Raw genomic sequence first — 17084 nt, forward strand, 5'->3', positions numbered from 1 at the left:
GCGATATTTCTTCAGGAGGAAGGTGCTTTTGCTTTGCCAGAACAAGAATTAATGATGGGCCTCAAAGTATATCCTTGCCCAGAAACATACAGCACTGTGCAAGAAAAGAACCCCTTGATGTTTCTCCTCGCTCCAACCCATTCTCCCCAGCCCCCCCTCCCCTCAAAGTCAGTCCAAAACTGAGGTATTCTGCAATTTTCAAAGCTTACATTACTGCCAGGTTCGTGCTAGCATTTACAGAGCTTCTTCAAGTGAAAGGTTGAACACTAGATATGCTGTAGGGGCCAGTTCATCTCCAGTCCTATGGACGGTTGACTTGGCCTAAGTGTCCAGTTTTGTTCGGTTAACTTCAGATATTTGGAGAGAACCAATCACAAAGTTGACCTACTCATGTTTGGCAAGGAACTGTGACCAAACTGCCACCTTCCCTAAGATGTGTTACAGGTAGACCGTTTCGGCTAACAGAAGAAACCATATGATAGAAGGGGATAGGCAGGAACATGATGTTTTTGTTAGGGCATGGTCCTGGCCTTGTTTCCAGGCCATCATTTGTTTCCAGTGTTGCTTACTGGCCATGCCCTACCTCTACCTGTTGGAGTTGGTACAGTTTCAGCCAAGTGCAACATAATATTCTTCTCCTGGTTGATGTCCCAATCAAGCAGTGCCCTTGGCTTCACAAAGAATTCTTCAAGGGGATGATGATCTAAGGAGCACTACAAAGGGACCTGCAAGCTTCGGGGAGACAGATAACTCTTTCCTATTTATCACCCTCTGACTTTAGGGGCTACATACACCCAACATGTATAACCATTGTCCAATTTACTCAAGTACATATAATTTACATACAAACAGGGGAAATTAAAAGAAAACCACACATAAGCTAATACATGGATTTACAAGTTAAAGCCAGCAGACCGTGTTCCTAGTGGCACTCAGAAAAATGTCATCACCACTTCTGTAACCAGCCCCCACCAACTGTTGTTAGTAATATGGCCGGATAATTGGTTTGGAAGTCTCCAATACTTGGCTGGGCCCTAAAATACACAGCAGAGTCTAGCACTCTGCTGGCTGGGGAGCAATGCACCATAATCATGTACAGCGTTGTTCAGGAGACTTTTGACATGGGTCTCTTGCACCAGAAACCATACTGGCTATGGCAGAAAAATAACTTCTGTATTAGGTTAGTGTAAGTTAGGAATATTCAAGACAGAATATTGTTATAATAATAATATTGAGGGTCAAAATATTGAAAGGTATGTTTTTATACATTTTCCTAACCAAACTCCATATTTGCATACCTTGGTGATGCATATATGTATTTTTAGGATACGTAGATGTGGAGTTAAGATTAGTAAATCCATACCTCCATCTGGGCACTTACCTTTCGATATTTTGTCTCTTGATATTGCAACATTATTCTGTCCTGTCAAGAATTGTCACTCAATATTCCCTACTACTGTCGAAGAGGTTGTCATATTGACACTGCACCAGGGCAATTTTAACCTTACACTTGTTATTGATTTCATGTAGCATGCCCCAATAAAAAGATATTTTTACTGGAACATACTTTATCATCATCATGAACTTACCCTATTTTTCTCATGATGTCCACATTTTAGAAATGTATTGTATTGGGCTTCTCTTGGTATAAGGCTTCTATGGGTGTGTTGGACCTGGCCCTCGCTGCAAGGTCACCCCTAACGTTTTGCTTGTACCCTCCACTTTTTGCTGAATTCGTTTTTGCTGGCTTTAGGACTCTGCATTTTACCTCTGCTAACTAGTGCTAAAGTGCTTGTGCTCTGTCCTTAAAACATAGTAGAATTGGCTTACACCCAATTGCCGTATTTAATTTACTCATAAGTCCCTAGTAAATAGGACTGCATCTGCCTAGGGCCTGTTTATTAAATACTAGTGGGCCTGCAGCACTGATTGTGGCACCCACTAAAGTAGCACTTTAACAAATGTCTCAGTCCTACCAATCAGCTTTTGTGTGCAGTTTAACTTCCATGTTGACCTGGCAAAATACTCCTTTTGCCAGGCCCAAACCTTACTTTTTAATACATATAAGACGCCCCTAGTGATGCTCTGACATCCTAGAGAGCAGGTTGCAATGTTTTGTAAGAGTCTACCCTTCCCATAGGATAACATTGGAGTTACCTTATTACATTTTATAACTATCATTTCAAATGAGAACAGGTAGCCAGTTCATGGTTGGTATCACAGAATTGGAATTTAAAATACTAACTTATGGTGTAGTCTGATTTTAAATTATAATTTTGAAAACACCCCTTCTAGAAAGTTGGTGTTTTCCTGCCTTAGCCATTTAGTGCTTAAAGTCTGTCTCTAGTTACATGACTGGGTATAACTGACAGTTGGGCTTTGTGTATTCCTCATAGACAGCCACACACTATAGGGAACCTGAATGGGCCATCACTGGCAGGATGGGAAAGGGGAGCGGGGCACAGTCCCACTTACACTTGAATAGGCTATGTCCTGCCTCCACACCAAGGGCTGCATACCTCATGTAGTTAATCTGGAGTCATAACAGGGAAGTTCATGTGCCTGGGGATTTCAAAGTGAAACCTCTAGAAGCTTCTCCCCCACTCTAAAGGCACAAGTGTGTATAAATAGTTGACCTAAGACAAGGAAGAAACACTACTGTGCTGGTGTAAGACTGCCACTCTGCTGGACTGCTCTTTGTAGGAGTTGCTGCCCCGCTATGCTGCCTTGCTGCTCTCTTTCCTGGGGCAGGAGAACTGGACCTCCTACTTCATCTTGAACGCTGGACACCAGAGTGACTCCAAAGGCTAATCTGCTGGCCTCCTGATCTGCACCTCCGGGACATAAAAGGCTCCCAACATCCTGTATCAGCACTCGGACCCAGCTGCTGTCTCTCTGACCCCTAAGTGATGCCCCACAAGTTCCTGGACCCTTGCTTTAGCTCTGCAAACTGAAATCAAGCTATTGGGCTCTTTGCGACTGCGAACATGCCAGTTCGCACTGAAATCTTGCCGCTCACACCACGATTCCCTGAGAAACACTGCCAGCCCGACTTTGCGTACTCCAGCATATACCACTCTCGGGGGACTGCCAATGTGAAACTCCAGACGTCCATCCAATGACCTGCTCTTTACGCTATGCTAACAGCCTCCCACGACACTCTCCTTGCTCCTCAGAGTCCTCTCCCACACAAACAGGACCCTTTCTGCTGTCTTGAGAAGGTAAATCTTGAGCGGGAGCAATCTGGGGACTGCAACCGACCTACGCTCCATAGAGTTCAGCCTGGACTTTGACCCAGTCAGCGCAACTAGATATTCCGAGTTGGTGCTTTGTGCTATTTTCACTAAATTATTTATAAACTCATGTCCATGGTTCTAATGATTGGATTTTTGTTGTTTTGTTCTAGTTTCATTTATTAATTTTTGCTCCATTATTCTAACTTGGTGTGGGGTCTCTTTGTTTGGTACTTTCACTATTTTACTGTTTGAAGTGTGGCACAAATACTTGACACATTGCCTCTAAGTTTAACCTGACTGTTGTGTGCCAAGCTACCAGAGGATTGAGCACAGGTTAATTTGATATTTGCTCGTGCCTTACCCTGACGAGGATTGGGGTTTCTGCTTGACCAGGGCTCGCACCCCAGTCACCCGGTAACCCAATTTATTACGGAGTGGATAAACAATAAATATTGTTTTAGGAAGTGAGGAATGTGCGGTCGTACAACCTTACCTGGCAACTGTTCATGCACTTGCAAGTCAGAGAAACGGAATTCAGTATATTGAAATAAAAAACGTGACCACTCGGCTGCGGACATGCTGGAGGGCAACGTGGGCTGTCGGTAACTGGCCGGATTGCATTATTAAAATGATCGCTTTGCAGCGCCTTCTTTATTATTACCATCGTACGCTACCTGTGTTGATACCCGGGTCCGTCTTCCAACAACTGAAGTTGCAAGTGACATCGTTTCTCTGGGGCACGGGCAGGCGCAGAATAGCAATGTCAACGCTCCTTCGCCCGAAGGAGGAGGGTGGTCTGGCGGTCCCAGACTTCGAGCTCTAGTACTTGGCGGCGCAATTGCAGGTCTTTACGCAGGAGGTGGCGAGGGTGTTTCGGGGCCCGGAGCATGAAAGGGAAGGAGGTACTCCGCGCCATGTCCTGGCTTATATCGCCTTACAACAGAGGCTCGCCTTCAGAGATCTGTCTCTGGAGGAGCGGACGTTCAGGCTTTGCTGGAATCGAGCGCAGTGTCGGGCGGGCGTACGTCACCCGTATGCACCGGAGATGCCGCTGGGAATGGTGATGGCGCTCCCCCACGGAGGGGACTGGTCACACCTCCAGACCTGGGAAGACGCGGGACTACAAATGCTGGGTGATTTGTATGAAGACTGGGTGCTTCTGCTGTTCCAAACTCTTCAAGACCGTTTCGACCTACCGAGGGGCGATTACTTACTACACGCCGCGGTGACCGGGGCCATACAGGCGCACTGGAAAGAGGGGCTCCTCAACCCGCAACGACCAGGGCTTGTCAGTACACCATGATGGCAGCTGGCACTGATAAAGCAGTGACGTGCCTCTACTCTAGGATGTCGCGGGAGACTTTGCTGCCCTTGACTGCATTGAAAGCCAAATCGTAAGCGATCTGGATATGGAGATCCCTGACACAACATAGGCGCAGATAGTGCGGCGAGCACGGAAAAGCACGCTTCCAGCTTATACACTTTTATGTCCTCCACAGGGCTTAATTAACACCTGGCAAAATTAGGAAACATTTTGGGGTGGCGGAAGCGGCGTGCCCCATATGCACTGTGGGAGGGGTGGAATTGGGCCATATGTTGTGGTCCTGCCCTCACCTGCGGGACTACTGGTGGGAGATTGGCGAGACACTAAACGGCGTCACGGACAGAGAGTTGCAATACGACATGGCCATTAGTATACTGCATTGGTTCCCTCATACGCCCAAAAATAAGGTCACCAGTAAATTTATCGATATGGGCCTCCTTTTAGCCAAAAGAGAAATAACGAGGAACTGGAAATCCAGAACGGGCCCCACACATAGGCGGTGGACCAATGAGTTCCTGAAATGGGCAGCTAGTGAAAGTACACTTAGATACCAATTTGCTCGCCGTAAATCGGACGACAATTCATTAGACGCAGCGGCAGCGTGGGAGGCGCTAGTGCAGGTTTTGCGAGATAGCACAGCGCTGGGAGAGGAGGACCCTCCGAACTCAGACGTGGATGCCCCCAGACACCCAGGACACATCACACCTCTAGACACATATTTACCCCTGACAGCACTCATGGATGCGGACTAACCAAACTCAAGCGTAGGTGGAGGGACTCGAGGGGGGAAGTTGGGGCGTAATCTAGTTGCGGGCGGGGGGGGAGTTTAGGGGGGAGTAAAACAAAAGCGGACAAGTGTATATTTGACGAGATGGCTGTGCCTGATCATGCGTCATTGGAACGAGGGTACAACAGTTCAACGCTGCCCGACCTCCGGGTTGTGGGCTCAAAGGCTGTGTATGAGGATGAACAAAAGATGACTAGACTTGGCGTCTGGAAGGCAGTGCCTAGATAAATGCACTTTGTATTTCATATGTCTGCTATAAAAACTGTTTTAACAAAAAAAAAATTGAAATTAAAAATGTGCACACTATAACACTTTAGAAATGTGGTTTAAATGACGGAGTTTCCTAGACACAAAAAGATGCATCATTTTTGATAGGGACGGATGAGCACATGAGCCATGCTAAAGATACGTGTATAGAGAAAATATTGGAGAGAAAACTGTCTGTGTTACTCCCAAAAACAATGTCTTTCCTCTTAATGTCTGCACACTTTCATGGTGATATAGGGCTACACAGATAACCTTACCCCGATTATGCCCGATTTTTTGTTCAAATAATCCTAAGCACATGCAGCATTTGTCTCAATTGATTCTGCTTCACTAAAACGTTGGCCCTGGTTTGAAAACAAGGGCAATGCGTAGTCCTCTACTTGTTATTTTAAAGTCCACATATTCAGGCGCATTATGATATATATGTGTGTGTGTGTGTGTGTGTGTGTGTGTGTGTATATATATATATATATATATATATGTATAGATATATTTATATAGTTATAGTTTCTGGAGTCCATTTTCATTGCTCTTCTCCTACTTGGAAGCTAACCAGGCAGTTTTATGCAAAATTGGGATGTCTGAAAGTTATGGGTAGAGTTTGCAATGACTGTTTTTCTTATTTTCTTAAGGAAATGGTGGAAAATTATGTTCACTGGAACGAAGACATTGGAGAATGGCAGTTAGTAAGTGTGAAGTTACAATTAAACTCTGTACTGATAATTCTAGCAAATACTGAACATCTGACGTGTTGTATGCACATTCTTGGGTTAGTAACTATGTTCTCTTTCATTTAAGAAATGTGTCGCCTATACCGGAAATAACATGAGGAAGCAGACACCAGTGCCAGATAAAAAGGAAAAAGATGTAAGAAAACTAGTCTCAGTTTTGGTTTTGTATATTGTTTATTTATTTATTTATTTATTTAATTTATATGGCGCGTTATAACCACAGGGGTCTCTAAGCGCTGTCTGTCCAGATTTACGTGATAAGATGTTACATTCCCTTGAAACCAACTGTGCACCTAGGATCTGCTCCATGCTTGTTTAAACAAAACAGTTTTTAGTTTTTTTCTGAAGGAAAGTAAATTACTTTCCTTCCTGAGCTCTGGATCCAATTTGTTCCATAAAGCTGGGAGCGTGTTGGAAAATGCACGGCCCCCCACCGTGGTCAATTTGAAGCGGGATTGGGACAGAAGAGTGGCGTCCGACGAACGCAAGGTCCTACCCGGTGTGTAGGGGGATAGTCGAGATTTCAGGTATTTTGGTGCCTTGCCATACAGCGACTTGTGAGCAATACACAGTCCTTTGAAGACAATTCTCTGACGAATTGGGAGCCAGTGCAGCTCCTGCATCAGGGGAGAAGCATGGGCAGTCCTGGGTTTTTTAAATATCAGCCTAGCTGCGTCATTCATGACTCCCTGTAGTTTGTCCAGCAGCCGCTGTGGCAAACCTAAGTATAGGGAGTTCCCGTAGTCCAGCCTAGCCAAAATTGTGGCTGAGACCACGTGTCTCAAAGTAGGGAATGAGAGTAGGGCAGAGATCTTCCTTAGTTGTCTTAGGAGGCCTATACAGGTACCCACTACGGTGGTAACGTGTTTTTCCATGGATAATTTATTATCCACATATAGGCCTAAGCTCTTGACTGCGGCTGCCGGTTTTGGTGGTGCGCCCAGCTCCCTAGGCCAGAATTTCTCGCTCCAAGGGTTGCCCGAGATGGAGATGGGCAACACTTCCGTCTTGTCCGGATTGACTTTCAGAGAATTCTCGGACATCCAATTGACTGTGGTTTTCAATATGTCCTGTAACCTAGTGGATGCTCCCGGACCGTCATCCAGCCGGATGATAATCTGGGTGTCATCAGCATAGTTGTACACTAGGCAATCCATCCTATTCAGGAGAGCAATTAGTGGCTGCAGGTAGATGTTGAAGAGTAGGGGTGACAAGGCAGAGCCCTGTGGGACCCCACAGGTGATCGGAGCAGGGGTGGAAAGCAGGTCACCCATCTGCACTCGTTGTGTCCTACCCTGCAAAAATGATGTGAGCCATGCATGTGCTGTACCCATGACGCCAAAGGATCTCAACCGCGACAGAAGCTGTTTGTGACACACGGTATCAAATGCCGCGGAGAGATCCAGTAGTATCAGGGCGCTCGGTGTTTTTACATCAGCCCGCGTTCTTAACTCATCTAGAATGGATAGCATAACTAGTTCCGTGCTATGATTAGCACGGAACCCTGCCTGATTGGTCTCCAGCAGGTTGTTGCTCTCTAGATGGCCCGATAGTAGAGCTAACACGTGCTGCTCAACCACTTTAGCCAAAAAAGGCAACTGAGAGATGGGCCGGAAATTTTTCAGGCATTTTGTGTCTGCACCAGGTTTCTTCAGTAAGGGGATCAGACGAGCCTCTTTAAAAGCTAGAGGGATCTGTCCTGTGCATAGAGAAGTGTTCAATAGGTGCAGAACCTCTTCCTCTATTCCTGGTAGTGCCACCTTGAATATGTCAGGAGGGCAAGGGTCCACCAAGGAGCCCGATTTAACTCGGCCTATGATTTTAAGTAATTCCTGTTTGGAGATAGGGGAGAACTCAGCTAAAGGTGAGATGTTTAACGGGAAGATAAGGTCCGGTAGGCGAGGACATTCGAGGGGTGCAGTTTCCGCAATTTCGTCCAAGATATCGGATATCTTCTTCACGAAGAAATCCTGAAACCTCTGACAGTCCTCCTGAGTGAACTCAGGGCTTGCTCTTTGTTCACCCTGAGCTCCGCCAGGACGCGAAAGATTTCTTTTTGCGGATTTCTTGCAGCAGCTATTCTTTCCTCGAAGAAAGCAGCCTTCCTAGATTGTATGGCTAGTTTGTAGTGGGCTAAAGATGAGACGTATTCCTGTTTGGAGATGGGGTCATATTTTTTACGCCATGCCCGTTCTTTCCTCCTCACCCCACGTTTCATCTCCCTTAGAGAATCATTATACCAAGGCGCCCCAGCTCCTCTCGCCACCTTCTTCATCCTACGAAGAGATGCCAGTTTATGCTGGAGATGTCCACATAAAGCATCCACGTTGACATCCTGCTCTTTTGCTGAAGGGTGGTGTTCTAAGAGTTTGTCATATCTGAGTTTGTGTCCTCTGTTTAACAACATGCACTTGGTAACATCTTTAGCTTCTGCGATAGGTGATCCAAATGGCCTTTTACTTTTGAGTTTGGTTCACCAAGTGTCAACGGTTCTTACATCACTATCGCATTCCCTCTTCTTCCAAACGATCAGCATTAATGGTTAGATTTGTTGTAAGCTAAATGGGTGGACTGTGAAGCCTCGGAGTGCAGCCGGATTCTTCGAGCTGCTCGTTCGGTTGTCACCCTTTCAGCACTCTGTGAATATAAGATGTGTTTCAGTGCCTACGAACCTCCAGTGTTTGTTTCACGGTAAGTATGAGAAATGCACTGTGTCAAAGACAGTAACCAGCATAATATAGATTGTAATGCAACACATCACTACCATTTTAAAGCAGCATGTCCCATTCACACTAACTAATAGAGAATGTCATTCGCCCCATGCTGAACTCCCTCTACAATATGAGCAGCATGAAGTTTCAAGATCCTCAATAAGCTCCCTTCTCTTTTAATTGAGACATAAATTGAGACGTAAATTAAGATCATCACTGAGTTCCGTCTTCTTCCAAATGAGTAGCATGAATATTTAGATCAATCAGCACTGTTTCCTCCTCTACCAAGTGAGCAGGTCAAGCGGCGCCCTCTTCTTCATCATTATCATAGTGAAGAACCGGATTAACCCACTTACTGGCTCTTGGCGGCAGGGGAACCGCCCAAGCCTTCCATACCCTTCATACGTAGTAAAAGGAGACACAGGAGCCTTCGTCTGCGGGAGGAACCCAGATTTATTCAAATAGCCCGGGCTATGGAACAGAGTCCCAAGCTCATCAGAAACAAGACTGCTGCTTTACTCCGCAGATTACAAGCCTTTTATACTTTTTCATCTCAGTCTTTTGGCTGTTAGTTCATTGTTCAATCAGGGCAGTGTTTGCAGTTGATAACCAGATCCAGACAACGTTTGTAGATGGTGACCTGGTCAAGGCTTGGTACACAAATCATTGTTCACTCTGCTTGATCAAGGCTCAGTCTTTCATGTCATTGTTTAATCACCTTGATCAAAGCCCGGTCTTTCAGGTAATTGTTTAATCACCCTGATCAAAGCTCGGTCTTTCAGGTCATTGTTTAATCACCCTGATCAAAGCCCAGCAGTCAGACCATTGTCCAGATAACCTGATCACGGTGTCAAGGATGTTTACCAGGCTGGGAGCAGGAGATGGAAAACAAATCATTTAAACAGGGTGTGAGTGTCTCATGGCTTTCTGTTGAACTGCAAGAACAGGGGGGGTTGGGTTTGCGACAGTTCCTGGGCAGAAATGCAGGCTGCAAGATGGCTGTAGTCGTGTTAGTTAGATTTTCCTCAGGCATCAGCAGAAACGACCAGGTGGGTCGTGTGGAAGTGTTTGACACGAGATGGCAATGAAAAAGCAATGGAGTCTCGGTACAAATGATGCCGATCAGAAGAACACTTTTCCTCAATAGTGCACAGTGTTTCTCAGTTGTACTAAGCCACTGTATCAAATTCAGAAATGTAGCTTGAATCCTTGTAGGCTATGTGCCTTTTGTTCTGAACAGTATCATGTCATAGGGTTGTTTAAAAGAAACCATGTATAATCTTATGCAATAACTTATGTGAATTAAAAATAAACGCAGATTGTAGTAGTGCTTTAACTAAGCAGCACAGAACCTTTTTCAGGTGTTTGCCTTCAGGAAAAGAGCCTTTGGTTCCGCTCTGTGGCATAATGGGTGATGTAATCCTTTATTGCGCTTTTCAGTCTTCATTTAATAGTACAATACTGGCCAATTTTCAGTAAAGTCATGCTAATGTAAACAGTTAAATTTTTAATAAGTTCCTTTCATGAGGTCATGATGTTTAGCTTCTAAAAGGCTCTTCAGAGGACCTCAGCTTTGTCATGTAGTGCTGACTTTGAATGCTGCAGAATAATTCAAACTGCAAAAACCCACTTGCCACTTCAAGCGTCGGAGCAACCCCTCGTCACAGACTAGTGGCCCAGGTAGCTGCTTATTCTGAAAAAAGCGAACACTGATTGTGGCACTGCTTTAACACTTGCAACACAATTCAAAACATGAACCAAAACGGGGACATAAACTAAAGTCAATTAAAATGTGTAATATTTACCATACCAGAACAGTGGTACTAGTGATCTTTGAAAGTTTGTTTGTTTATGGGATTTATAAGGTGCATGGCTGCCCGGGGGCTTCACTGCGCTACAGAGAGGAGGCAAGTTCTGGAGGAAGAAATCTTAGGGAAACAACCACGCCTTGAGTTTTTTCCTGAAACTCCTTTCTTCTCTGGTCAGTCTCAGTTCCGTGGTCATTGAGTTCCAGAGCATTGGGGCAAGGTATGAAAAGGATCTCCCTCCCCATCTTGATCTTTTTATTCTTAGTGTGTTCATTAGGAAGTCTGATGAGGACCTGAGAGATCTATTGGGGACATATGGGGTGACAAATCTCTTTAGCAGGGCTGGAGTGTAATATCCAATCTGAATTGAAGCAAGACAAATTTCACGACTGGATCAAATAGTCTGCTTTGTGCATGATTTTCACATACGCTGAAAAAGCAATATTTTCTGAAAAAGTGAAATGATGGGAAACATGGCACTATATACTTAAATACACTGTTCAACAGCATCAGAGAACTAACAGCCTCAATGTCTATTCTCCAGGTTTGACTAAACACCGGGTGGTTTGCTTCCTGAGAGACTACTTGCATCAGGCTGTACGTCAAGAAAAATAAATCCCAGTTTGAAAATTCAGTCTTCTGAAATCCTTTATTTGTAACAGAGACCATAGTCTTGATGCTCTCAAGCTGCTCGGTGTCCCAAGTAAATGACTTTGGATTAAAGACCAAACGTTCGTAAAAAGATATCTACAAATTGTGAGATCCTTTCTGTAGGCTCCTGTATACGCTATACAATCGGTGTACCGGTGTAAAGGGGCCCCCTTTATACACTTTAGGTAGTGCAAGCCTGGGTATTTTGGTTTGTCAAGCTTTAAAAAAAAAAATGTATTCCCCATAGGACAAACGTTCTGTGTCTTACCAGGTCTTAAGTGTCCTAACTTCACCTTGGTAGACTGATTGCATCAGGAATAGGGGGGCCCTAGAAACTTTCTCACTATTTGTAGATGTTAGAAATTGGGGTCTCTAATTGGCAGATGTAGGTACCTTTGTCCAAGTAGGGACCCTTCTTCCTAGTCAGGGTAAAGGGCATACACTTCTAAAATAACCCATGGTCACCCTCTTGGTAGCTTGTCACAAGCAGACAGGCTTAGTTCAGAGGCAGTGTGTAAAGCATTTGTGCATGCATACACTAACACAGTGAAAACACTACAAATGGACACCACATCACTTTAGAAAAATAAGCAAAACCTTATGTAAACCAACAAGACCAAAAACAACAAAAATCCAACATACAATACTTGAAAGAATAGTTACTGTACGAAGTAACCTTTGACATGCAGGAATAACATAAAAACACAATTCCTCCGACTCAACAGCTCCTTTCAGGGCTACTGCAGTATTGAGTACGACAGAGTTAACAATTCCCACCAACCGCGTCGGTATGGGTCAGCTAAATCGTCAACAGACTCAGCGACAGTACCTTGCTTGTTGCGACCAAGGCGCCAATACGAGTAGGTCTGGGCAACCGTCGCAGTTGCGGTGTAAGATGGAAGCATTGCAGCGTGCAGTGTCCTCACGGCTCGGTGACGTAGTCAGTGAGACCAAGGCTGCGTTTCAGGGTGAGACTGTGCTGAATGTGGTGCTGGCAGGCCCTGGTGCGGCGATGGAGCCGGTCGATGTTTGAGTTGGGCAGCGACGGAGTCTGTGACGTCTGTGCAGCATGTAGCGCAGTTGTGCGGAGTGCAGTGTCCACAGGACGCGGTGCAAGCAGCGGCTCGTTGACAGAGTCTGTAAGATGAGGGTTGCGTTGCAAAGAGAGGCGGTGCTTCCTGAGGTGCCGTCAGGACACAGAGTCTGCGACAGACTTGGTGATAGTCTGATGCTCTTTTCTTCTGTAGCGACTGGAACCAGCGGAACCAGAGATGTTGCCCAAATGGACGGTGAGGTCCTTGCTGTTCCTGAGTCCTCTTGAACAGGGAGCAAGCTCCATTTCAAGCCCTTGGAGACACTTTTCGCAAGCAGGATGCACACACAGTCCCTCTCCTTGGCAGAAACAGCCACTGCAGGTCAACCTCATACAGCACACAGCGAAGGGGCAGTACTCCTCTTCTAGTTTCTCCAGCTCTTCCCCTTGACAGAGGTTCCTCTTGAAGTCCCAAAAGTGAGGTAAAGTTCTGGGGTCTGGACCCCAATAGTAATACAACAAAATCCTTTGTTCTGTGGTGGCAGAGAAGCCCTGTGCCCAGTTAAAACCGGTTTGTCCTCTCTGGTGTAGCTTCATGGCAGGAGATGGAGACAGCACTGTATAAGGCAGACCAGGCCCATTTAGGTGAAAGGAAATCTCCTCCCCCTACTCTAAATGCAGCCCAGGTCTATTCAGCCCAGCCCTGACTCACCCTGGAAAGGCAGGACACACCTAACCCCCCACCCCCTCCCCCAAGTGGCTGTCTGAACAGAATGCACATTCCCAGCCCCTGTCACTCCAAAGCCCAACTGTCAATACCACATCCTAGCAGAGGCACACGGGATGGCTAAGCAGGAAAATACCCATTTTTTAAAAGTGGTATTTTCAAACACAGAATGTAAAAATCACTCTCACTAAAAGATGCATCTTAGCATTCTGAGTTCAGGCATACTAAACTTTATTTTCCAATCTTGTTGCCCTGGGCAGTTGTGCTTATAAGATGTTATAAGAAAACTCCCCATTCTATCTTATGGGGACAGATAGCCTTATAATAGTGAAAAACAAATTTGGCAGTATTTCACTATCAAAACAGGCCACACACACCAGGGCATGTCCTACCACCCAGAAACACTGCACCCTGCCCACAGGGGTACCTTAGGCCTACCTTAGGGGTGACTAACATGTAACAACAAAAAAAGGGAAGGGTAGGGCCTTGCAAGTGGGTACTGTTGCCATGTCCACATGGCAGGACCAAACTGCGCACAGATAGTGTAGTGGCAGATCTGAGTTTCATTTACAGGTTGCTTATGTGGGTGGTACAATCAGTGCTACAGGCCCACTAGCATCATTTGATTTACAGGCCCTGGGCATACATAGTGCACTATATTAGGGACTTACTAGTAAATCAAAGATGCCTATCATGGAATCACTAATCCAAGACCACCATTTACACGGAGCACTTGCACTTTGGCACTGAACAGCAGTGGCAAAGTGCCCAAAGCATGTAAACAAGCAAAACGAAGTCCAACACACTGAAAAGCAACAGGAGGCAAAGGCAAAAAATGCAGGGGAAACCCACGCCAATGGTGCCAGGTCTTTTTACGACCTGTAGTCTTTAATCTATTGTCATTTATTTGGTACACAAAACAGCTGGGGATAGGAAAGGTTAAGACTATAGTCTCTGTTACAAATAAAGGATTTCAGAACATTGAATACGAAGGAACTAATGTATTGATTATTTGGGAGTGCTTGGAATTTTCCTACATATTGTGGACTTTGTCCCTACTGAAGAAGAATTGGTTGCTCCTCTTCATTGTCGAGTACCTGGAATATTATTGTCACTATTTTTTGCATTACTTTGATCAACTCTGTATACTAAATGTGTGTGCACGGGCTATATCACGCAGACACCTTGAGTGTTTATAAATCCTAATTTGAGTTTTCATTCCAAAACTCTGCGCCTTAGTCCTACTTGGGACTTCTGGGTGGTCACTAACTAAAAATGAGCAGAGAAGGCATGACATGTCTGCATTAAAGGAAAATAAACACACACAGTTGTATGTCCATGCAACATGAAGTAGATCCATACTCCCTAATCTTTCATTACACTGGTAGAAAAACAACTGTCATTGCATGTTAGCACATACCACTTTTAAAGCTGTATTGAAAATGTCATTATTATAATCACTGGCAATTTTTTAGCAGCACTCCTGTATTTCCGATTAAATATTTAGCCTACAGAAGGGAGAGTGGGTAGAAACCGGACCCCTAGCTTTGGAGGCTAATTTAGGTGCTAAAGGAGGTTTCTGGCACAGCATTTATATTTCCTCCAGTAGATGTAAGACCACTGGAGTTCCCATGTCTTCTGGCAACCCCTGAGGCTTGCACCTTGGAGACTTATTAATAATTTTACCCATGTCTGTTTTCAGAGGTTTAATCCTAAGTCAGCCATGCGATCTGCATTACTGGTAAATTGGCGAGGAAGAATTGGCATCCCTTAGTGCGATTTTCAGGTGGTAGGAAGGCAGCAGTTGAGATTTTTTCACCCTTGCCTGCTACAACTGCTCATGGTGAGAAAGCTGCCGCTTGGTTGGAAGATCTACCCGAACGGTAGCAAAATCAGCTGTGCCCTCTGGTGTGCTACATGGTGCCGCTCGTGCTGATCTGTCAGCGTGAGCAGCACAACGTGACGATTTCCACCCGTTCGCAGAAATCTGCGAATCTCGCAGAGTTGTCATGTAACTTCATGGAGTGAAACACTGAGTTCCGTCCACCCCTTTCCAAAACTCATTTGAAATTGAGAATAAGGTAGCTATGAGGCATATAGAAACTGTATGTAGTTACTTACCTTCTCATTCATTCATTCATTCAAAAATTGACTTTATTTGGTTTATCACAACCTTAAAGTATACATGTATAAAAAAAATGACCATTGGTATAAAAACAAGATAACATTTGTATTCTCAAAATTTAAAAAACCTAAAAGATCGCCCAAGTTTATTCTGTTTCACTTTTTGAGAGTAAAGTCTCTACCAGAGTCATGAATTTTACTCCACGGCATATAAGGATGTTCAATGACGCGCCCAACCAGCTGGTGACCGCCTGCCTGCAGGTGCGAATTCTTAAAACGTTTAGGATTGATTTCAACAAATATCTTCTTTCGTTTTTTACTGTCTCGCACGTGCACATTAAATGGTACAGACTTTCTGTGTGGTACCCACAAAGGCGGCATGTCTTTTCTTGCTGTTTACTTTTCCATGTTGGAATTGGATCTTTTGAGCAATGATCACCCAGTCTATATGCCATGAATTTAATTTTTAACGAAAGTGAGCTTCAAGGTAAGATTGTGGTTTTAATCTTTTGTATGAGTTGATTACGGACCAAGCATGACGGCGTTTGGCTAAAATCCTTTGTCTTCTATCAAGGATAGTGACTTTGCATTTAGTTTGCAAACTTTATTGAACGATGTTCGTTCCAAATGGCTGTTCCAAACCTCCTCGATGTTTAGTGTCTCCAGGGCGGTTCCCAGATAAGTGCCCCAAGTGTTGGGTTCTTTTTCTTCATATTGTTTCTTAATTTCCAGCCAGCATAGGTTGTTTAGTGATCCTGTTTCTGATACTCTAAGTTTCCAACACCATTTTGCAAAGATTGCTTTCCTCTGGTAGACTTGATTTTGTAATCCAAATTCCAGGCGTATTTGTCCTGGGGAAGATCCTTCTCAACTTCATGGGATTTTTTTTCTCTCTGAGAAATTGTATTTCAGCAAAGCGCTTACTATACCATATTGTTACTTTGTACATGTAATAAACTTCAAGTATACTTTGTTTCAAGTAAGTAAAATGGTCCTCGTTAGTTTTGTTCAAAGTACAGTTACTAGAATTCTTTTGTCTGACTTCCTAAAATGGAGGAGCCCTTCTAAAAAAAAAAATCACTTTTTTTGTTTTCATTCTCAGCCTTTTGAGGTGGACCTTTCTCATGTTTACTTGGCTTACACTGAGGAGAGCCTTAGACAGTCATTGATGAAGCTGGAAAGGCCTAGAACTTCCAAAGGAAAGTCAAGACCCAAAACTAGCAGACGGTGAGTGGGAGATCTTTATTCTCTATGTTGTATAACCAAAGTTAAAAATGGAGATATGAGCATTACTCATGAACTAAACACCAGCTGTTGAATTACACTGTCTCTTACAACTAGAGTGGAATATGTTCTTTTTACTACACTAATGTCTTCTCATGCTGAATCTTGATTCTTCCAACATAGATAACCTCAAAATGGGCCTGTCCCACCAGTTACTACAAAGGAAGTCATCGCACCAACACACAAGATACTCTAAACCAGATGCCAGCAGCAAAAAGAACATATTGAAAGTAGAAAACTTGGAAAGTCAAAAGAGCCTTAATTTATAGCCAGCAATACCAAAACAAACGTATACATGTTCAAACCCAATTTAGGTTAATTGTGTATGTCTGCAACTGCCTGAAAGTATGTTGCAATCGTTCTGTCACTACTAAGCACAAAATTCAGCTCTACCTTCCCAT

At 44.4% G+C, this 17084-nt stretch overlaps 1 protein-coding gene across 1 annotated transcript in view; it reads left to right on the forward strand.

Moving 5' to 3' along the window:
- KIF3A (kinesin family member 3A) overlaps positions 1-17084 on the forward strand; it is a 332918-nt gene that overhangs the window by 267910 nt on the left and 47924 nt on the right. Inside the window, exons 14-16 of the mRNA XM_086959471.1 lie at positions 6247-6300; positions 6413-6481; positions 16502-16626. Coding sequence (XP_086815597.1) covers positions 6247-6300; positions 6413-6481; positions 16502-16626 — 248 coding nt within the window. The remainder of the gene's footprint in view (positions 1-6246; positions 6301-6412; positions 6482-16501; positions 16627-17084) is intronic.

This window comes from Lissotriton vulgaris, chromosome 2_2 (genome assembly GCF_964263255.1).
Source record: "Lissotriton vulgaris chromosome 2_2, aLisVul1.2, whole genome shotgun sequence".
Taxonomy (NCBI): Eukaryota; Metazoa; Chordata; class Amphibia; order Caudata; family Salamandridae; genus Lissotriton; species Lissotriton vulgaris.